Source organism: Sapajus apella, unplaced genomic scaffold, assembly GCF_009761245.1.
Source record: "Sapajus apella isolate SASKATOON/1434 unplaced genomic scaffold, GSC_monkey_1.0 scaffold54, whole genome shotgun sequence".
Lineage (NCBI taxonomy): Eukaryota > Metazoa > Chordata > Mammalia > Primates > Cebidae > Sapajus > Sapajus apella.
This window is the reverse complement of record NW_022436994.1, coordinates 10,296,831-10,320,150: the sequence shown is the minus strand read 5'-3', so window position 1 is coordinate 10,320,150 and position 23,320 is coordinate 10,296,831. Positions and strand designations below refer to the sequence as shown.

General features: G+C 50.0%; 1 protein-coding gene across 2 annotated transcripts in view; it reads right to left on the bottom strand.

Annotated features, from left to right (window-relative positions):
- GCK (glucokinase) overlaps positions 1–23,320 on the bottom strand; it is a 38,630-nt gene that overhangs the window by 2,715 nt on the left and 12,595 nt on the right. The window contains exons 1-7 of one of the 2 annotated variants that reach the window (XM_032244367.1): positions 12,006–12,234; positions 6,266–6,428; positions 5,238–5,392; positions 4,013–4,132; positions 3,022–3,117; positions 2,815–2,914; positions 680–863 (exon numbers count right to left, since the gene is read on the bottom strand). In XM_032244367.1, the coding sequence (XP_032100258.1) occupies positions 680–863; positions 2,815–2,914; positions 3,022–3,117; positions 4,013–4,132; positions 5,238–5,392; positions 6,266–6,428; positions 12,006–12,053 (866 nt within the window). In that variant the 5' untranslated portion in view covers positions 12,054–12,234. Of the gene's footprint in view, positions 1–679; positions 864–2,814; positions 2,915–3,021; positions 3,118–4,012; positions 4,133–5,237; positions 5,393–6,265; positions 6,429–12,005; positions 12,235–23,320 lie in introns of those variants that run through there. The other variant, XM_032244369.1, reaches the window with a different exon arrangement.

Below are 23,320 nucleotides of genomic sequence, written 5' to 3'. Positions count from 1 at the left end.
TTCAGTCCTCCTTTAGCCGCATCTGGAGCTGCTGTTCATTGGCCAGTTATGGTTGGGAAAACTAAGGCTTGGAGGGTTAGTGCCCGGTCGGAGGCAAGCACCACGTTGCTGGCGTTTTCATGCTTAATGTATGACCTTACGTATTTAATTTAAATAAATGGAATACTACTGGCCTATAATAATAGAGCCCTGTGAGCGGCAGAGAGGACGCTAATAAAGTAATTAGCCCAGGCCTGGCACAGTAGGCGGTTAACAAGTGACAGCTATGATTAATGACAAGCTCAGTGTGGGCTGGTTTCTCGGCTGTCACTGCCCACCCGCAGCATTCCACAAAAGACTAATACTCTTTTTGTGAATGTGGCCAAATATATATTTTGGGGAACACTGGGTTAAACCCAGAAACTCTGCTGGGGGCGTCCCAGAGCCGCCTCTATGCACAAGATCACCTGTCGGAAGGAGAGATCTGGGCTTATCAAATCACAACTGGGACTAACCCTTCACCTTTCACAGGGGCAGGTCATGACTGAGCAGAAGGGATGGAGCTTACGAAAGGATTGTCAGTTTGCTTTTCCCCAGAGTTGTTTAAAAACAAGCCCATTATCTGTAGTGGCCAGCTCCCATCTGCCGCTGTGCCAGAGCGGCCCAGGGCCTGGGCTGTGGGGGAGGGGGGCATCCTTACAGCTGCTGACCGGGGTTTGCAGAGCTCTCGTCCACCAGGCGATCATACTCCAGCAGGAACTCGTCCAGCTCGCCGGAGTCCCCGAAGGCACCCCACTCGGTGTTGACGCACATGCGGCCCTCGTCCCCCTCCACCAGCTCCACATTCTGCATCTCCTCCATGTAGCAGGCATTGCAGCCTGTTCCTGGGGTGGAGGTCAGGAGACTGTCAGCGAGAGCTGCACTGCCCTGGGGAGTCCCCTGGTAGGGCCTGGTTCCTGCCCACAGGACGCCCCCTCCTGCCCCCCATGCCTGTCTCTTTGCTTTGCCTGGAGCAATGGAAAGGCGACTCTCCCTGGGATGGAAGACCTGGGTTGCCTCAGTGGCCAGGAACAGCTTTCTGGGCTGTCCTCTTCCCAAGCAGGCAGCAGTAACACCTTCCCTGCCTGTTACCTGGGCAGTTGGGAGGATTGAGGGGAACAGTGTTTATCAAAGAAATGGATGTGGGACGTTATGATTTTATTTTGTCTATGCACCATCCTTGTTTTACAGCACTGCCAGTGCACATGTTTGAGCTTCTGTGTCCTCAGCCATGTTTGGATAGCACCCCAAAGCGAGTAAGGCACGGTGTGGGCCCTTGGGAGCCTCCCAGAGGCTCCTGTGGACAGGACCAGACGTAGAATTTTGTAATTTGCTGGCCCCTGTGCAGTGTGACAGCATGGAGTCTTTTGTTCACAAGTTATTAAGAGTTTCAAACTGGTGACAGCAGAGCCTCAAGCTGGCATGAATGTGTGGTCTGCACACCCCCAAAGCTGTCAGGCACAGCAACTATAATGCTGGTCAGTCAAGCTGCCATGTAGGAATCAGGGCTCAGTGATGCCCAGCCTTCCAGTTTATTTATTTATTTATTTATTTATTTATTTATTTATTTATTTATTGCAGACGCTCTGTCACCCAGGCTGGAATGCAGTGGCATAATCTTGGCTCACTGTAACCTCTGCCTCCCAGGTTCAAGTAGTTCTCCTGCCTCAGTCTCCTGAGTACCTGGGATTACAGGCATGTGCCATCACATCCAGCTAATTTTTGTATTTTTAGTAGAGACAGGGTTACACGTTGTTGGCCAGGCTGGTCTTGAACTGCTGACCTCAAGTGACCCGCCTGCCTCAGCCTCCCAAACTGTTGGGATTACTGGTGTGAGCCACCTTGCCTGGCCACCTTCTAGCTTTTTGTAAACAAACAGAAATGCAGACTTTGATGTGAATTCTCCTAATTTTTAGATCTTGGTAATTGTTATAAACATGTTTTTAAACACTGAGCAGAGTCAAGAAGAGTGTATGTAGGGCAGATGTGAGCCGCGGGTCACCCCGTGCCACCTCTGCCCCAGGAGGGGTTATGCCTGGGCTGAGCAGTTGCAGCTTGGCTTGGTGGGTATTCATGTGGAAGAGTCTCAGGGAGCCCCAGGGAGCTCCGGAGGAGAGGGTGGAAAGGGCTGACGGGAATCACAGCCAGGGATGGCTGAGGCTCACATTTAGATGCTGGATTTAAAGACAACGTTCCTTCTGAAAGGGGAGAATGGAAGTAAGAGAAGTACAGAACCACGCGCCCGTGTGCACAGTGGATAACTGATCCGATTGGATCGCTCCTCACCGAAGGCTTATGATAATGACCTCTGGAACTTCTGAGAAAGGTCCGGGTTGGTGTGGACGACCCCTCTGCTAGGAGAAGCAGGCTGCTGCTCCCTTTCCTAGTACCTGCCTTCACTTTGGGTGGAGGCAGTGGCAGGGGCAGGCCTGTGGAAACACCATCCAGGAAGGGATGGGATCACTTTTGCTTATCCTCCTCCACCTGGACAAATCTGTCCAGTTGGTCAATTTACTAGATAAAATGTTCTAATTATAATCCTGACGGGCCAGGTGGATGTGCATCTGGCATACCATCTGATGCAGGAATGCGGCATTACAGCGTTGAAATGCCTTCCACTGTACACGGTCCTTCCATCTTGATACCCCAAGAGAACGCAGGATCCAGCACCAGGCCCTGCTCTGATGTCATCGGTTGTTAAGTACTTTGGTCCTCACCCCACAGGGCTCCAGGAAGCCTGCTGTATATAGGGAGCCTCGGGAGTCTGGAAGGGGCAGGGGTACAAGGAGCCCTTACCCACGATCATGCCGACCTCACACTGATGGTCTTCGTAGTAGCAGGAGATCATTGTGGCCACCGTGTCGTTCACCATCGCCACCACGTCCATTTCGAAGTCCTGCCAAGAAACACAGAGGCTGCAGTGCTGGGAGCCAAGGAGAAAGGCACGCAGTGGGGGGTGGAGGCCCAGGGCAGCCCCCCTAGCAGGCACAGGTGCTCCCTCACCCCTCTCCGTTTGATAGCGTCTCGCAGAAGCCCCACGACGTTGTTCCCTTCTGCTCCTGAGGCCTTGAAGCCCTTGGTCCAGTTGAGAAGGATGCCCTGTGGAGAGAGGGAGGCCTTGTGGCTGCTGACATGTGCTGGGGCCATGCTGCTGTGGCCTGCCACCACCTCCTGCCCAGGGCCGCTAGAGTATGCACCCTACTTTACAGCTGAGGAAACAGGCTCAGAGCAGCCCCATGGCTTCCAGAGGTGTTGGGAACAATTCTCCATGAATAGCTTGTATTTCCTCAGGGCTGAGTCCCAGCCAATTTAAGAATGTACTGCACAGCTCTGAGACATCATCCCAGAGTCAAGGCAAGGCCTGGAGGGAGCAGCTCTGAGTAAGATCAGGATTTCCCTCCTGCAAGACACCCCGCTGCCTGCGCAGGTGCCACCTGGCCCCCTCTGTGTCCCTGCAGAGACTGGGGCTTAGAAAAACCCATGAGATGTTGCTGTGGCTGCTGCTTCTGCTGTGAGTGAGGACTCAGCTTTCTCCCTGACCCAAAGGTCTCATGTTTTATGTGTGTGCATATATAACTTTGTGTGTATGTGCGTGTGGTGTGTGCATAGATGTAACTGGCAGGCCACCTCGGTAGCTTGCAGGAAGGGTGGAATCTCAGTCACTTCACATTTCTGACTCAGCTTGAGGCAGTGTGGCATGATGGTGGCCTGCAGGTGAGCTGGAGCCCGGATGCCTGAGTTTGAGCCCCACTCCACTGCCAGCTGCTCTTCCCACTGGAGTGAGGTGATCCCAGCTGGTGCCTCACAGGGCCCAGAGCCAGAATCAGCCAATGTGATTCTTCTCCACAGCCTCAGAGGTGGCAGGTGACAGGGCTGCAATCTGAATCCAGATCTCCCTTCAGAGCACGGACTGTGGGGGCTGCATGTGAAAGCAGACTTCTTCTGGGGCACCTGTGCCTCCCTCTTCTGCCTTCCATCCCTCCACCCGGCCCACCTTGTCAATGTCTTCATGCCTCACGGGAAAAGAGAAGGTGAAGCCCAGGGGCAGCTTCTTGTGCTTCATCTGATGCTTATCCAGGAAGTCAGAGATGCACTCAGAGATGTAGTCAAAGAGCTGGAAGATGCAGGCCACAGTGACCGTCAGGCGGGGGCAGGGGCGCTGGCCGGCAGCCCTCCCCGGGGCCTCATGCCGTGCTCCTCCTCAGAGAGCACGCACCAGATGGTGCCACCGAATGCCCCGCCACCGAATGCCAGGCCTGTTCGCAGTTTCCCTCTCCTCTTCTGCTGCTGCTTGTTGGGCTCAGGCCCTAAGCCTTCCCCATGCCAGAGACCTGCTGACAGTAGCCCCCGGGACAGGACAACACGGGGCAGGCTGGTCCCCAGCCCGCTGTGCTCTGTCAGCCTGGCCTTCCCAGCTGAACCTTGTGAGGTTCAGTCTCAAGCCTGGCCGGCTGTTCCTGAGGCTCCAGATGCAGGCACATCCTTGATTTCTGTCTCCAGCACCCGGGGTCTCCTTTCCTACTTCCAGGCGTCCTGGCCACCCAGCCCCGCTGAAGGCCAGTCCTGACTCCCCTTGCACGGGCTGCTCTATGGAATTGGGCACTGCTGGTTCATTGACCAGGCTCCTTGCTGGCTGCTGGGGCCAGGGAGGTCCGCACGCCATCCCCATGAATCAGTGCCTTGATTCATGTCCAGCCCACGAACAGACTAGCAAGCCACAGGGGTGTGAGGATTGGCGGCCACAGGCAACCCCCTGCCTCAGAGCCTGGCCCCTCCAGGAACTGGCTTTGGCCATATGCTCAGCTGCAGCCAGGTGCAGGCCTCATTCTGTGTCCCCCGCACCCTAGTCCTTCCCATGGTCAGGGGTCCTTGCTACCTGGGCAGACATTGTGATTGCTGTCACCCCACTTGCTGTGCATGTTGATGGAGGGCGAGGGGTGCCCCTTGCAGAGGGGTGGAGTGCACCGGCTCCTTCCGCTAACCTCTGCTCAGCCCATTCCCTCAACACTGGCCAGATGGTGATTGTGGGACTTCGGGACTCCTTGTGGGACTTGGCCGCTCCTGTTCACCGAGGCCTCCAGGCCTCTGAAGCTGGGTGGTCCTCCAGCCCCCGCTCTCCCCACCCCAGGTGGACGGATGGGACCTCCCGTCAGGACTAGCCGGGCCCTGAGATCCTGCATGGCCTTGGCACCCCTTGCTCCAGCCCCTGTGGTGCTCACCATCTCAGCAGTGCCGGTCATGGCGTCCTCGGGGATAGAGTACATCTGGTGTTTGGTCTTCACGCTCCACTGCCCCTCCTCACCTTCTCCCACCTTTACCAGCATTACCCTGAAGTTGGTGCCACCCAGGTCCAGAGAGAGGAAGTCCCCGACTTCTACAGGCACAGAGAGAAGTGTGTCAGCCTCAGGGGCACACATAGGCTGGCCTTGGGTGGGGCAGGCCGTGGGTGACTGATCCCAGATACCGCAGAGAGGAGGAGGGAAGGCACAAGGGGACCAAGGGATCTGGACAAGGGGTCACCCAACACCTGGGAACACCAGTGCCAACGTGGAGGGGTAAAGCTCAGCCAGGGAAAAGTAATGGGAAACTCCTGCCCTGGACAGAGTCACCGAGAGCCCAGGGACCAACTGAGGACCTGGTGCACTAGCCCAGCTGCAGAACTGGGCTAGGGGTTCCCTAAGTGCCCTAATGGGAGCAGTGAGGTTTTTTTTGTTTTTGTTTTTGAGATGGAGTCTCACTCTGTCACCCAGGCTAGAGTGCAGTGGCTCGATCTAGGCTCACTGCAACCTCCGCCTCCCAGGTTCAAGTGATTCTCCTGCCTCAGCCTCCAGAGTAACTGGGACTACAGGCATGCCCCTACCACGCCCAGCTAATTTTTGTATTTTTGGTAGAGACAGGGTTTCACCATGTTGGCCAGGCTGGTCTCAAACTCCTGGCCTTGAGATCTGCCCGCCTTGGCCTCCCAAAGTGCTGAAATTACAGGCGTGAGTCACTGCACAGGCTTTAAAAAAACTGGCTTTAAAAAGCCAGTTTTCCTGAGGCTTGCCGGCTCCAGGGTGAGCCAGAGTGCCGCAGGGCTGGACCAGAGGAGTGCAGGTGTGAAGTGTTTCCACAGGTCAGTACTTCATTTCTCCCCAGGAGGTTCTGTCTTGGGCTGGCTGAGAGTTTGGAAGTGCCTGGGGTGCTCCTCCCAGCTAGGGCTGAGCCCATCGCTGCGTCTGGATGAGGAGCCGGTTCTGGGTGGTACCTGAGCCCTCTGGGGTGGAGCGCACATAGGTGGGCAGCATCTTCACACTGGCCTCCTCGTGGGTCTCCAGCCTCAGGCCACGGTCCATCTCCTTCTGCATCCGCCTCATCACCTTTTTCAGGTCCTCCTCCTGCAGCTGGAACTCTGCCAGGATCTGCTCCACCTGCATGGGGAGGGGGATAGGAGCAGCCGGGCTGGGGAGGGGGTAGGCTGGGGACCTCACGGGGGCTGTCATCAGGCACCCACATGCCGAGGGTCTCACGGGGCATTTCCCCCACACACTGTGGGTCTCCTTCCATCCTCTAACCCCTGGTTTAGGGTGACCCATCATCTCAAACTTTATGACACGTAAAACCAGATGGAAAGTCAGAAGAGCAGAGTCCAGGACCAGCGGCTCAGCAAATGCAGCCCAGGGCGTGTTGGCGTTGTGAGCCGCAGAGGGCAGAGTGGCTTCTGTCCCTGACGATATCCCCGTGGCACAGCACCCTGTAGCACCCCCTTCATCCCTCAGATCGGGACCAGGGAAAGGATGGGCTAACTGGGAGAGTTGGCAAGTTGGGGCTTGAACCACCTGTCTGGAGGGTGCCAGGCAGCTGGCATTGCTGTCAGAGAGATCTGGTCCTCTGACTTCTGGGATTTACACCAGAAAATAAATGGGCCAGTCTGCACATGTGGGCTAAGGGCCAGCCAGGAGTGAGCATGAACATCTAGGAGGAGGTGTCTGCTACCAAAACCATCTGTGCAATGGGGACACCAGGCCACAGAAGGAAGAGGGTCCCTATGCACTGACATGAGAGACGCTTGCGCTCACAAAGTTCAGATCCAATCTGCCACTCCCATGAGCATGGGCGGCCCGTGGTGTGGCCGCTTGCTCTCCACCCGGCAGAGTGAGGACACGCTGTGAATGTAGCTGTGGCTGTGCCCATGCATCCCCGGCAAGCTGGAGTGTGGACAGCTATGTGTCTGTCCCCTGGGCACTCTAGTGCTATTCATGGAGAAAAGGCCATGTTAATGCGATGGTTATCTCTGAGCAGTGGTAAGAAAAATAATCATAAGGATATTTTCATCTTGAACCAAAAAGAAGGAAAGATGCACTGATAAAAGCTATGGATCTGTTCCACAAAAATACACTCTTATGCATAAGCTCGAGGGGTTGGAGATGCTCTGAATCCCAGCTGGGAGGCAACATGGCCATTTTCCTCTGCTTCCTCAGTTTTTAGAACTCAGATTTTGTTGGTAGGGGGAGCACTGCACCATGACTGGTCTAAGGTAGGCACAGAAATTCTATCCTCCTCCTATTGATGATTGGTCTAGAATTGGGCATGTCACCCAGTTCTGGCCAATGACAGGTGAAGGGAAGCCTGATTTTAGCAGGGGGAGGAGCTTCAGTTTCCCTAACTTTGTAAACACAGCTGTGTAAGGATGTAAGGACCAGCATGTGACAGCCTCCCTGTAACCATGAGGAAACAAGGCCGGGGGTTAAAGCTGTTAGCAAACTGTGAATACAGGGAAGAGAGAGTAATGCCAGACCCACCTTCCACAGGCAGGTTATGGGAGCACGAGGATCACTTATGCCACAGCGAGTCAGGTGTTTGGTTTCCTGCAGCCCAAAGCATTCTTAATAGATACTGATCTTTGGTTAAGAACCATGTCTCTTAATCAGGCCCCGCCTGTAAAATTTAAACCCAGGCAAGGTCAGAGACGGATGGGGCTGATAAAGTCTGTGTCAAAAGCCACAGAATCAAACTCCAGTGTTGGCTGAGCAGGCGCCATTTTGCAGCTCTGAGCGTGGGATGGGAGTGCAAGCTTTCCCCAACCCCCAATCCTCCAGCCCTCCAACCCAACTGTACCTGCAGAGCACACCCCTGGAGCACACCCCACTGCTGTTCCACACTCAGGGCTCTGTGGAACAATCCAGGCTGTCCTCAGTGCCCCACAACTACAACCTTTGCCTCCTCTGTCTTTGTTTCCTACACCCACCAATGTAGAGGATGCCAGGAACTACCTGTGAGGGCATCTACCATTTGCCGAATTCCTCTATATGCCAGGCCTTGCACCAGGTGCATCACACAGCAGCCTCACACCCTGAGCCCTGTCACCACAGCACTGGGGAGGAGGTGCCAGCAGCACCCAACTTGCAGATGAAGAAAGGCTTACAGAAATCACTTGTGCAGCCACAGGCAGCCAGCAGCCCTTGGCCAGGCCAGCTCCCAAATCCATGCACACAGCAGCTACTGGCAGGAAGTCCTGGGGAACCCTCCAGACAAGACTGTTCAGAGGGACCTGTGGGCTCCCAACAAAAGTGATGCTGCTCTTGCAAAGTCCCAGCCCTCATGCCTGCCTGGCATCACCCTTGCGCCTCTCTCCAAATGGCTTATCTTGGCGACCACAGACCTGGACTCTGGTCTCTTGGCCGCAGGCCCTTCATGTGAGGATCCGACATTTGAGTCTGAGGTTTTGGCGGAGGACAATGGCATGGAGCCTGTGCCCAGGCGGCTGATCAGAGTGTGGCTGTATTGTCGGACAGTTGGGGCCCTTGAGTGATCCTCCCTTGCAGGGCTGTGGGGGACCTCACACTTCTCCCCACCCAGCACTTGGAGGACAGGGAGAGCCAGGCACATGGCGGCTGCTGTTGCTCTTATCACATGTTGGGAGGTTGGGCCCTGTAGGGTGTCGGGGAGGCTCAAGTCTTCCCCCTCTGTATCAAGGCCTGCAGGTGGCCCTGCCACTGACTAGGTGAAATCCTAGCTCTGCTGGCTTCTAGGCCAGAAAGTTTTTCCCGGGTAATCCCAGGACTGCATGAAGTCAAACTGATACCATCTGTTCAGAGGGCAATTTGGAGTTTATCTAAGTTTAACTTTGATCTGACAGTTTCTCTCCTAAGAATCTGTTCTGCAGCCAGAGGGCTGTGGGCATTTCCAAGATGCACAGGGCGGTGTCCCCTTGCTGCAGCAGTGAGGACCCCCATATTCACCAGCGAGGACTTTAAATCAACACCAGGAAGCTTCCTGCAGGGCCTCCTGTGGCTTTCCCATGAAGGACACGTATAGGCATAAGTGAAAACGTGAGATGGGACCTGAGGTAGGACCTCATCCCATTTCTGTAAATAAACTTGCATCTGGCCTGCGAATCTGATTTGTCCTGTATAATATTCTCAAAAGCTTAAATCTGCTGCCGCCACTTAAAATCTATTTAAAAAGAGACACTTTTACACAAAAATCTGGATTTCTGTAAAAGTAGGTCTGCATTCTCTGTGGGGCTGCAGGGAGGCAGGGGATGTGGGGTCAGGGAGCCTATCTCTCCACAGTGGCAGAACTGGCTAGGGTCTCCTGGCACAGGGCTCTCAGCTGCGCCCTGCCCTAACCAGCTGCTGCAGGGTTTCTGCATCATCCGCACCGCAGGGCCTGTGAGAACCCCTCACACACTTCCCAGTGGGCATGGGTTGGAGGATGGATGCATTAAGGTTCTGAGGCTGCAGTTACCAGCAGACCTGGGGGGTCACCTCTTATGTGGGGAGCATCCTCCAAAGGTGAGCCTTGTTCTTGGTGGGAGCAAGCCCCTTCCTCAGGGTGCATCTGGGCCTCAGAAGTCCCCCTTCTGGCACTTGGTGAGCATGCAACCCGAGGAGGAAGCTCTGACCCAGCTTGGTCTCACAAGCCTGGGGGTCATGTTGTGGGGCCAAGGTCAGCCTCACAGACCCCCAGGACAAGTCCAGTGGCAGGGACTGAGGCTGATGCACACTTCCCTGTGCCAGACCCACTCTGACGCCCCTCCCTATCATTGCTACAGCAAGCTTGGGATGTGGGTACTGGTATTATTTCCATTTTTTATAAGTGAGGAAACTGGACGCAGAGGTGCAACCCCTTCCCCAAGCCCACAGAGCCAGGCACTGGCTCCCAGCTTTCCTCTCTCCCAGCCCGGCTGCATCCTTCAGGCCCAGCACCAAGCTGCTCCTGGTGCCCAGACCCCAGCTGCCAGTGTCTCTCTGGCGAGCCTGATGCTGGTTATCTGTGCAAGCTTACAGGACTTTCCCAAGCAGTCAGGAAATGTGGTGGTGCCTGGGGAGCCCCAAGATACAGCCTGGCCGCCCCCCAGGTGTCACCTCGGAAGAAGAGCACAGACAGAGCCTGTTCCTCCCGCTGGCAGCCTCTGGGAGGCAGCCCCAGCCGGCTTGCAGAGGTTCTCTTGCTGACCTTGCCCTAGAGGTCACAGGACACATAATCAGGGCCCATGGCCAAAGGTACAACTTTTCTTGCTTGAAGACATTCCACACTCCCTGCAGGGCATCTGACCCTCATCTCTTCAGTGATGCCCACCAAATGCCAGGTGCAGTGCAGGGCGCAGAAGCAGAGTCCACAGCTAAACAAGCCTCTCTCAAGGGTGGGGATTGGCAGGAAAGAACTTAGTCAAGCTGGGGACAGGTTGCGGGGTAAAGGAATGGGGGCAGATGAAGCAGGGACGAGGTCGGGCAGCTGCTACCAGGAGATGGGGGCAGGAGACCTGCACTGACGCTGGAGCAGAGCGAGGAGGGAGGGAGTGAGGCTGAGCTGTGAGGAGCAAAAGGTGAGAGGCCTGGAGGCGCTGGGCCGCAGAGCACGGGCATCTTGGGGCAGGGTGGAAGCAGGGCGTCAGTCTGTCCTAACAGCCCCTGTGCAGGGACGGTGGGCACAGGCTTGGTGAGAGGGTAAGAGTCTAGACTCTGAAGGGAGGTGGGAGGGGCTGAGGAGAGGAACAGGAGGGCCTGGGAAGAAGAGGTTCCACCCGACCTGGGAGTTGGGTTGTGGGAGTCGGGATCTTGCTCTGCGCATGTTAACACATCTGCCAGCCAAGGGGCGATTTGTTCCAAGTAGCAGTTGGCTATGCAAGGCCAGAGTTCAGTGGAAAGTTGGGCTGGAGAGGTAGATATGGGGACAGCCCTTAAGGCCACCGGCCTGGACATGGTCACCAGGGCGTACAGGTTGGACAGCAGTGGGAGAGGCAGAGCTGGTCAGTCAGGGCTGCCGGGGCAGGATGCCATCTCTTTTACACAGCTGGCAGTGCTTTGTGGCCCCACCTCCAGAATGCAGTAAAAAAGGCAGGATGCTTTCTAGTGCCACCTTTGGCAGACGTGGACTGGGAAGCTGTCTATTCCAGCACTGGGCGGCGGGGGGAGGGGGGCAGCTGGTGGAGCTGTGGGCCCCCGGGGACACAGCCAAGGACTAGGGCAGTCCCTGGACAAACGCTGCAGGCTGGTGGGCTCCAAAGACCATCCCAGTGCCACATGTCCAGCTGTAGCCTGGCCCCTCCATCCCCGGGTCCTCAGGTGTCTATGTACCTAGTCATGAGTGACTTTGGGCCAGTACCCACATTCTCCTTAGGGACAGACTCTCCCATCCACCAACCCCTGGAAATGCCACGCAGAGCCCCCAGAGAGCCAGACAACTGGCTCCCCCCATAAAAGCCCCAGGCCAGGCCCCAGACACTAGTGTCCTGGGTCACTGTTAGTTCCAGGAGCAAGTGCCCTAGAGCCCCTCGAGAGGCTGGACATTGGGCAGCCACAGTGAGGATGGTGGGGAGGGACCAGTGGCAGGCACAGCTGCTCTAGCCAGGACCCCCAAGGATCGTGTGCCTCCTTCCAAGGCGCCCAGAGCCCGCTTGCTTTCCCTGCCCCAGCCTTGGTTTTGGTAATCTGCAAAACCAGGGGCCTTCCCTGGGGGCGGCTTTCCCAATGCAAAGTCCTTGGCTTTGATGTGACCCTTACCAGAGTCAAGGCTGTCTGGTCCTGGTTCTTTGTGACATCCATGGCCATCTCTCTGAGGTACCAAGAGGTAGATGTTTGGGAGGCAGAGATGCTCCTGTCTGCTGAGGTCTAGCACATGCTGTATCCTTGGAGTCTAAGGCCTGCCTGTGGCGACAGTGGCTGTCTGGATGGAGAGCTGCCTGAGGCCGGCAGCCCAGGGCTTCTGAACTGAATGGGCTCAGCCAGGGGCTGCTGAAATACTCTGCCTCCTGCCATGGGGTCAGAGGCAGGGCCAGAAGGGGAAGGGAGGCCCACGTGGGGTCAGAGTTGACAGGGCCATGGGGACAGAGCCAGGGGGCAGCCGGCCACAGTCTGTGAACATCAGGTGAGGATTGCCGCCCGGCAGGAGAAGGTGTGCAGAGCCAGCCCACTTATCTTCTGTTCCTCAGCCTTGGGCGGGCAGGAAGTCACCAGGCTCTCTTGGGACAGAACACTTACTGAAATGCCCTTGGACAGGGAGGGGGTTCTAAGGGGGCCTGGCCCATGCCAGTGCAGGTCTGGACTTGCTCTTGGAGGCAAGGGGATCCCCAGTGGCTTTTCATCTGCAGAGGGGTTTGATTTGCATTTCATATAGTCCAGGAGTCTGTATGGCACTTGGGGAAAGGGTGGTGGAGGAAGATGTCCAACTGACCAAAAACAAACAAAAAACCGGGGCTATCATTCTTAGTTTTGTGACTGCAAAGTCCCGGCTTTGGCTCGTTTTGGGTGCCTCCATGGGCGGAGACCATGACACCCAGGCTCTAGTCCAGGCCCCTCCTTGGGCTCACCCCGGAGTGACATCCACATGCCATGTACTTGTTGGCACCTGCCAAGGCCTGCTAAAATTAGCTGGAGCTGGCAAGTGGGTCAGGGTACAGAGGGTGTCTTGTCAGAACACCAGGTCTCCCGCCAATGGCCAGAGTGGTCACTCCCAAGAAAGCCTTTGATACAATTGATCCCTTTCCCAAAATAGAGCAGAGATGGCCTCATCAGACCTCATGTGACAGGCCACTGACCCCCATAGCCCCCAGCTCTGAGCTACTGTTTGCTCATGGAGGCAGGGCTCACACCCACGTTTGGAGTGGCACTGGGGCCTTCTGATACAGCCAGGCCAAGGAGCAGCTACCCATCGAGGCTTGCCTTTCTCCTGGGCCAAGCACACAGCACAGCGGAGGAGAATCTAAATTCTGTTCTCAAGAAAGGCTGAGGTTGTGTACAAAGGCTGAAGCCAAGGCAAGTGGGCTTCCTTCCTGGGTTGGCTGAATTGCCAGTGCCATCTCTAGTCTATATATTGAGCAACAGGCCTCCCCTAGAGTTTCTTTCTGGGCGCCACCTGCTGATGTTCATTGGCATCCGTGAGGGCAGAAAGGGCTGCAGCACCTCTACTTCCCCATGCTGGCTAATTCTCCAGGACCACATTCTCATGACCCATGCCAGCCCTCCCGGGTGCCCACCCTTGTCCTGTCTCAATGATTCCTCTTCAGGTGAAGGGGAGACACCAACAGGCCTGCACTGCACTGGAATTGAGGGTCAGTATAGCAGGAACAGTTCCTGCTTTCCAGGAATTTTGGAAGGGCAAGCCTGTCCAGAACCTGTCCAGAGAAGTGGGGCCAGGAAGGGGAGGGCCTCAGAGACGATGGCTCGTGGAGGGTGTTCAGGACATGCTTAGAGTCTTCAATAGCTCAAGGGCTGTCCCGAGGAGGATGGATGAATATTATTTTTGCTTAGAGCTTTCTAAAAAGACAGACTGTGCAGCTGTGGACTAGGATATCTCAGTAGATAGTGAACTCCCCAATTAATGAGGAGAGAAAGAGAAGAACAGAGTCAGAAGGGACCCTGCTTTCTGTCTCAGAGGTACCCCCATTTATTAGTTGCTCAGGTTTCTGCTTGATAGGCATGATTTGATTTTCTTTTTCATTTATCACAAGAAAATAATATGACAGATTTGGTGATGGATATTCAAGATGATTAATTCTAGTATCAAAAAATGAGACACAACCCACATATCCAACTACAGGAGGTTGGTTAAATAAATTATGCAACACTTATATGTAGTCATTAAAAATGGCAAGATTCATCTGCTCCTATTGGCATGGAAAGATGTTCATGACATACTGTTGAAAGGGAATGTGTAGCCACCTTTGAAGCTGGCCTTCAATTAGCCTGGCTTCTGGTATTCACACCATGGTATAGTCCCTTCTCATGCAGAATAGGTCTAGCCAGTGTAACTAACATGATAATACAGAAATGGTGGAATGTGACTTCGGAGGCTAAGCCAGAAAAGACTGTGGCTTCTGCCTCGTTCTCTCCTGGACTGTTCCCTCTGGGGGAAGCCAACTGCTATGCTATGGGGATGCACACAAGAACTCCGGGAAGATCCACTGAGAAGAAGTGAATCCTCCTGCCAATAGGCAGCTCCAACTTGCTAGCCAAGTGAGTGGACCACCTTGGAAGCAGATCCTCCAGCCCCAGTCAAGCCATCAGATGATGCAGCTCCAGCCAACACCTTGACTGCAGCCTCAGGAGAGAAACCAAGCCAGACCACCCAGCTAAGCTGCTTCTGAATTCCTGACCTGCAGAAACTGCATCAGACAACAAAGTTTTGTTGTTTCAAGCGGCTACGTCTTTTTTTGTTTTTTGCTTTTTTTTTTTGCTACTATGTTTTTTTAAAAAAGCATTTTATAAAATAAAATTTTGTTATTACAGGACAAATAAGTTTAGAAACCATTTTCTATTTTTTAGCATATGGTCCAGATATAGGACAGTGTCATACCACATTCTTGTCATCATAATACATGGAAAGGTGAAGCCACTAAGTTTTGAGGCAGCTCGTATACAGCAATAGATGACTAACATGGGGGAAATACAGGAAACATGGTGGGATCCATTTTTTGTCATATATATGCATATATATTATATAGATAATACACATATTGGGAGGAAATACAACACATGATAATAATTATCTTGATGGTGGTATAAGTGATTTTAATTTATTTCCCTTTTTGCTTATCTGTATTTCCCACATTTTCTGCAGTAAATGTGTATTAAAGCAATATATAACAATCAAGTTAAAAAAAGAAAGGTTGAGCCTTATCTGCCATTTTGCACAGAAGCTGGGAGGCCCAGACTCTAAAGGATAGAGATTCACAGTTAAATGAGTCAAACTGCTAGACCTCAGGCCATTGGGAAAGATAGTGGAAGCCAGAAAGCCAGGGAACCCAAAGTATCCCACCACTGGCCTGTTCCCTGACACCTTCAGTACCAGCTGGGCACCAAGTGTGGGCATGCTGATGCAACCGGGCCTGGAGGTCAGCTTGATGTTGCAAGTGTTTGCTTACAGCAGGGTAGACTTGAGACTGGCTGTGCTCTTGTGCTAAGGGGCAGGTTGAGGGCCTGGTGAGTGGGAGGGGGTGAGGCAGTGGGTTGTGGCCAGGACGTCAGGGAGAGAGGCCAGGGGAGAAGAACCATGAGGCAGCAAAGCATGCCAGAATGAAATGACCACAACTGGTGTGTATTCTATGGCTTCCACATGCCAAGGGAATGTCCTAGACCCTTTATATGGATTGCAACTGGCCTGTGAGCTGAAGGCTGTCATTTTATATGCAGGGAAACTGAAGCCCATGGGAGTTAAGGGGCTTACTAGGATGCAACAACTATAAGCAACTTGGCTAAGATTCACCCCTAGGTCACTCTGACTTCAAGATTCTTAACAGTTTGGTCTTCTTGACTAGATGGGGAGAGCTCAGGGTCAAGCATATGCTGGGGGACAGGAAATATCTTTTGGGGTTTCTTCTCGCTGGAGATGTTCAGAGGCTTCAGCTGAAGCTGGTGGAGGTGGACACGGTGGTAGCCACAGAGGTTGGTTCTGCCCCAGTGTTTGCCTCTGATAACAGATAGAACGGAGGGAGGTTTGGGACTGTGTGTCAGGAATAAAGCCTGAGGCCAGCAGTGTTGGGGAAGAAGGGCAGAGCATGAGTGAGGGTGCAGGGAATAGTCCTCGGCATTACCCAGGGAGAGGGCAGGAGAATCATCCAAGACCTTGTGCTGAGAGGCAGGATAACACTGGGGTGACACAGAACTGTGAGGTCTCCAGCTTGAGTCTGAAGACTGGCTTTGCCACTCAATGGGTCTAGGGGCTTGGACAAATTCTTTAATGTTTCTAGGTCTCAGTAAGCGGCAGGTAACAATTTTACGACCTCACAGGACTATTGAGAAGATTCAATGATATGATGCAGATAAGGCTCTTGACACATATACGTTGTTCAACAATTTGTAGCCGTTATTGCTCCCAAAAGATTTTAGCCCTTGGGTCAGCGTTTAAGATGTGGGCTGTCCCCAGCTCTTGATTTATGGCAGATCTAATGCCAAACTCCAATCCCAATACATACTGATTATTTCAGTGTGCTAAGGAGATAGATTAGGTGGCATGTTCTCTTTGATGCTAGTCCTACAGTAAATCAATGACGCTCTTTGTTTGAAAAGATAATTACTAGGGAATCATGTCATGGAACTGACAAAGTAGGGAACTTCAGGAATCGGTTCCTCTATCTAAACAAACATTTTGTTAGGAAAGAAAAACATCCTGTAAGAGACAACTATTTCAGAATTCTGGAACCTGACTGGACACGTACAGCAACCATGGGGGTAGTGGATGAAGGGAGGGGCATGCTGATGGCTCATAAGTGAGTGGTGTGGGCAAACCAGCTACCATCCTGAATTCTTCAACATTTCTGTGGCCATGGGACAGTAATTGTGTTCCTAGAGCAGCTGGCTGGAGCAGGGGTTGGCGGAAAGGATCTTGTCTTCCAGAAATTTGTAGAACCAAATTTCTTTTGTTTATCTGGTGGTTCCCGAGGGTTCAGAATAGAGCTTGCCTTTGTTTCTGCCCCTTCAGGCAGCAGCAGCCTTCCTGGTGGTATCCATCAGATTTTTAAAAAGGTACATGCTAGGTTTTTTGTTTCTTGGGTTTAAAAAAAAATCTATGCATTTAAGGAATACTCTTCCAGGTCATAGGCTGACTGCAGAGACACCAGGAGAGAAACGTCAGTGACCAAACACAACAAAGAATACATACTTTGCAAAAATAGTTTGGAAAAGTCACTATATGAATGGACAACTGCAGTCCTCAACAAACAACAAAACCAATCTCAAAGGAGGGAGAGACTCTGGCTTCCAGAATTACCACATTACACTATTCAAAATGTCCAGTTTTCAACAAAGCATTACAAAGCAAAAGACTCTATAACAGTACAAAAATAATTTAAAAGAAGCTATCCATAAGGACGTTTAGACATTGGAATTACTAGTCAAAGACATTAAGTCAACTGCCTTAAATATGCTTAATGAACTAAAAACCATGGACTAAGAACTACAGGAATTTGGGAGAGCAATGTATGAACAGTTGGGGAATGACAATAAAGAGAGTTTATTAAAGAGGAACCAAATAGCAATTCTGGATCTGAAAAGTACAATACTGAAATGAAAAAGTCACTAGAGGGGTTAAATGGCCAGTTCGAGCAGGCAGAAGAAAGAATCAGTGAACTTGAAGAAAAAGCAATTGAAGTTATCCAGTCTGCAGAACAGAAAAAAAGAAGAAAAAAGAAAAATGAATAGAACCCAAGGGACCAGTAGGATACCATCAAACATACCAACATAAGTATATGGAAGCTCCAGAAGAAGAGAGATGGAAAGAGGAAGAAAAAAATATTTGAGAAATGGTGAAATAATTTCTCAGATTTGGTGAAAGACAAACATACACATCCAAGAAGCTCAATGGAATCTAAGTGGGATAAACTCTAAGAAATCCACACTGAAGGCCAGGCGCGGTGGCTCAAGCCTGTAATCCCAGCACTATGGGAGGCCGAGGCGGGTGGATCACGAGGTCAAGAGATTGAGACCATCCTGGTCAACATGGTGAAACCCCATCTCTACTAAAAATACAAAAAATTAGCTGGGCATGGTGGTGCGTGCCTGTAATCCCAGCTACTCAGGAGGCTGAGGCAGGAGAATTGCCTGAACCCAGGAGGCGGAGGTTGCGGTGAGCCGAGATCGCGCCATTGCACTCCAGCCTGGGTAACATGAGTGAAACTCATGTCTCAAAAAAAAAAAAAAAAAAAAAAAAAAAAGAAATCCACACTGAAACACATTATAGTCAAATTGTCAAAAGACAAAGACAGAGAAAGAATCTTGGAAGCAGCAGGAGAGAAATGACAGATAGCATACATATCAAGGATTTGCAATAAGTTTAATAGATGATTTCTGATTAGAAGTCAAGGAGGCCAAATTGCAGCTGTAATAATAATTATACCTTAGACTGGGTGCAGTGGCTCACGCCTGTTATCCCAACACTTTGGGAGGCTAAGGTGGGTGGATCATTTGAGATCAGGAGTTCAAGACCAGCTTGGCCAACATGGTGAAACTCCATCTCTACTAAAAATACAAAAATTAGCTGGGGATGGTGGCAGGGACCTGTAATTCCAGCAAACTCGGAAGGCCACGGCAGGAGAATTGCTTGAACCAGGGAGGCAGAGGGTGCAGTAAGCAGAGATTGCACCCCTGCACTCCAGCCTGAATGACAGAGGGAGACTCCATCGCAAAATAATAATAATAATAGTAATAATAATAAGGGCCAGGGGCAATGGCTCATACCCGTAATCCCAGCACTTTGGGAGGCCGAGGTGGGTGGATCACAAGGTCAGGAGATCAAGACCATCCTGGCTAATATGGTTTCTACTAAAAATACAAAGAAAAAGAAAATAGCCAGGCGTGGTGGCACGTACCTGTCATTCCAGCTTCTTGGGAGGCTGAGGCAGGAGAATCACTTGAACCCAGGAAGTGCAGGTTGCAGTGAGCCAAGATCATGTCACTGCACTCTAGCCTGGGCAACAGAGTGAGACTCTGTTTAAAATAATAATAATAATTATTATTATTAAAATGCTGAAAGAAAAAAGACTATTAACTAAGAATCTTATAGCCAGAAAAACTATTCTTCAAGAATAAAAAAGAAATTAGACATTTCAGATAAAGAAAATCTAAGGAAATTAATTACCAGCAGGCCTGCCCTATAAGAAATCTAAAGGGAAACACTGAGGCTAAAATGAAAAGACACTAAGTAGTAATTTAAAGACATCTGAAGACAGAAAAGTACACTGTTAAATGTCACTACATAGGTAAATATAACAGCCAATATTAATGTGGTTTTTGTTTGTGATTCTTGTTTTCCCATATGATTTAAAAGGCAAATGCAGAAAATAATTATAAATTTATGTTAGTGAGGATATAATGTCTAAAAACATAATTTGTGGTAATAACAATATAAAGGGAGAAGGATGGAGATGTATAGGAGTACAGCTAGTGCTCGACTTATGACCACAATTGGTTCCAAAAGACCGGTCGTTAACACGATTTGGTCATAAGTCGAGTAGGCTATATGCACGCAGAGATGGTAGTGCTGCCGGAAGCTGGACCGCACTGTCGTATGCCCAGCTGGGCAACGTTTGTGCTGCCAGACGTGGAGCAGTCGTGGCTAGCGATTGTGGTTGTAAAGTCGAATGGTCGTAAGTTGCATAGGTCGTAAGTCGATCAATACCTGTAGAGTGTTCATATACCATTGGGACTATTTTCCTTTTTTTTTTTTTTTTTGAGATGGAGTTTCGCTCTTGTTACCCAGGCTGGAGTGCCATGGCACGATCTTGGCTCACCGCAACCTCCGCCTCCTGGGTTCAGGCAATTCTCCTGCCTCAGCCTCCTGAGTAGCTGGGATTACAGGCACGCGCCACCATGCCCAGCTAATATTTTGTATTTTTAGTAGAGACGGGGTTTCACCATGTTGACCAGGATGGTCTCGATCTCTTGACCTCGTGATCCACCCGCCTCGGCCTCCCAAAGTGCTGGGATTACAGGCTTGAGCCACCGCACCCAGGACTATTTTTCAAACTAGCTTCTTATAAGTAAGATGTTAATTGCCATCCCCAAGGCAATCATTAGGAAAATAACTAAAAAATACAAGAAAAGGAAAGTGACACAGAATTTTCTTGGTCACTGTGCAAGCCAGGGACTTTGGCAATGCCCCACCCAGGCCTCACTTGGCCATGCTACCTGCTGCAGGAGATGGTCCACCGCCTGCCCACTCGTGCTGCCTAGGCTAAGTCTGGCTTGTGCACCCATATGTGAGTTCTTGTCCTGTGCCCAAGAAGAATGAGGATACACTGACAATTGAAGAGTGAGCAAGGCAAGGAGTTTCACTGAGTGATGAAACAGCTTTCAGTGGAGAGGAGATGCAGGGGTGATTCCCCTGCTTGAAGTTGGTGAAGTCCCTCCAATGTGGCTGAATCCAGGGCTTTTATGGGCTCAGAATGGGGGAGGGGCAGGCCACAGGTAGTATTGGAAAAGGCGACATTCAATTAGTTAAAAGGGATTATTCAGAAAGAATAAACCAGGAGAGGGCAGGCAAACAGGATCAGAAGTTTTCACTCTGGATTGTGGGTTTCATCTGGGACCACCAGTCTGGTCTTTCAACATTTAGGCTGTTTTTGGCTTAAAGGTGGGGTTTCATGGGGGACCTGTCCCTATCTGCCTAGGTATTTGGCTTCCTCCTGTTGCTATCAAAAGAAGAGAAGAATCAAAATGTAACAACACACACACAAAATCAAGAAGTAAAAAAAAAAACCCAGTAATGGAGGAATTGAGAAACTTAAATGTATTAAAAATGTATAAGACACACAGAAAAAAATAGCTCACTGGTAGAAGTCCTTCCTAATCAGTAATTATTTTATATGTAAATAAATTAAAAGGCAGAGATTGGCAGAGTGAATAAAGAAAACATTATCCACCTATATACTATCCATAAGAGGCTCACTTTAGATATAAAGATATAAGGATCTGAAAGTAGAAGGATGGAAAAAGATACTCTATAAAAACAGTAACCAAAATGAGACTTGTGGGGGCTGTATTATCAGCCCAAATAGAATTTAAGCAAAAAAAAAAAAAATGGCCTCAAGAAACAAAGAACTTTATATGTTGATAAAAGGTTTGATCCATTAAGATATAAAAATTATAAACAACAGAACACCAAAATACAGGAAACAAAATTTTGCAAAATTGAAGGGAGAAATAGAGAGTTTTACAATACTTGTTGGAGACTTCAGTACACTACTTTCTTTTTTTAATTTTTCTTGGGACAGTGTCTTGATCTGTTGACCAGGATGGAATGCCATGGCGAGATATCGGCTCACTGCAACCTCTCCCTCCTGGTTTCAAGCGATTCTTCTGCCTCAGCCTCCCAAGTAGCTGGAATGACAGGCACACACCACCATACTCTGCTAATTTTTTGTATTTTTGGTAGAGATGGGCTTTCACCATGTTGGCCAGGCTGGTCTCAAACTCCTGACCTCATGATCTGCCCGCCTCAGCCTCCCAAAGTGCTGGGATTACAGGCGTGAGCCACCATGCCTGTCCAGCACTTTCAACAGTAGATTGAACAACTAGAGAGAAGATCAATAAAGAGAGGACTAGAACAATACTCTAAAGCAATTAAACCTAACAAACATATACAGAACACTCTATCCAACAAGAGCAGAATGTGCATTTTTTTCAAATGTGCATGGAAATTCTCAAGGATATTTAAGTCATAAAACAAGTCTTAGTAAATTTTAAAAATTTGAAATCATACAAAGTATCTTTTTGGATCACATGAAATAAAACTAGAAATGAATAACAGAGGAAAAACTGGAAAACTCACAGATGTATACAAATTAAACAAGACACTTCAAAATGACTCGATTGCAGGGAAGAGGGGAGAGAGAGAACTCAGATTACTAAAGTCAGAAATGAAAAAATGAAAGAGTGAACATTATTACTGACTTTACAGAAATAAAAGGGATTATGAGAGAATACTATGAACAATTTAGTATTGTTTGTGGACTTAAACAAGTTAGATAAAATGGAACTTTAGCTTAGGTAAACTTAGATAACTTAGATAAAATGGAAAAATTTCTAGAAACAAGTGAGCTATTACAATTAACTCAGGAAGAAACAAAAAATCTCATTAGACTAATAACAAAGAAGTGGAATTAGTACTAAAAATCCTGCCAACGAAGAGAATCCCAGGACCAGATGTCTGCACTGCTAATTCTACCAACCATTTAAAGAAGAATTAACACAAATTCTCTCAAATTCTTCCAAAAAATAAAAGAGGAAGTAACACTTCCTAGCTCATTTCATGAGGCCAGCATTGCCTTGTTACTGAAGCCAGATAAAGATACTACGGGAAGAGAAACTACAGAGCAATATTTCTTGTGAATATAGATGCAAAATCCTCAACGAAATACCAGCAAATAAAAATTCTTCAGTATCAAAAAATATGTGTGTGTGTGTGTGTGTGTGTGTGTGTGTGTGTGTGTGTGTTTTGAGATAGAGTCTCACTCTATCACCCAGGCTGGAGTGCAGTGGTGCAATCTCAGTTCACTGCAAACTTTGCCTCCTGGGTTCAAGCGATTCTCCTGCCTCAGCCTCCTGAATAGCTGGAACTACAAACGAGTGCCACCACACTGGCTAATTTTTTGTATTTTTAGTATAGATGGGGTTTCACCATGTTAGCCAGGATAGTCTTAATCTCCTGACCTTGTGATCCACCCGCCTTGGCCTCCCAAAGTGCTGGGATTACAGGCGTGAGCCACCACACCTGGCCAAAAAATTTGTTTTTAGAGATGGGGTCTCACTCTGTTGTTCAAGCTGGATGGAGTGCAGTGGTGCAATCATGGCTCACTGAAGCCTTAACCTTCCAGGCTCAAGCAAGCCTCCTGCTTCAGCCTCCTGAGTAGCTAGGACTAAAGATGCACAACCACCACATTGAGTTAATTTTTAATTTTTATTTATTTATTTTTTTTGCAGAGATGTGATCTTGCTTAGTTGCCCAAGCTTTTCTCAAACTCCTGATTTCAGGTGATCCTCCCACCCCAGCCTCCCAAAGTTTTGGAATTACAGGCATGAGCCATTGCACCCAGCCTCTTCAGTATATCATCTTCAGGTCATGGTTATGGATTATACACTATAACCAAGTGAACTGCATCCCAGGAATACAAAGATAGTTCAACATGCAAAAATTAATATAATATACTACATTAATGGAATAAAAGAAAAAAACTACATGGTCATATTGATTGATGCAGAAAAAGTGTCTGACAAAACTCAACACCATGATATCACTGAATCAAGAAGAGAATTCCTTAACATGATAAATGCTGTATATGGAAACACCATAGCTAATGTCATACTCATTGGCAAAAGACTTAAAC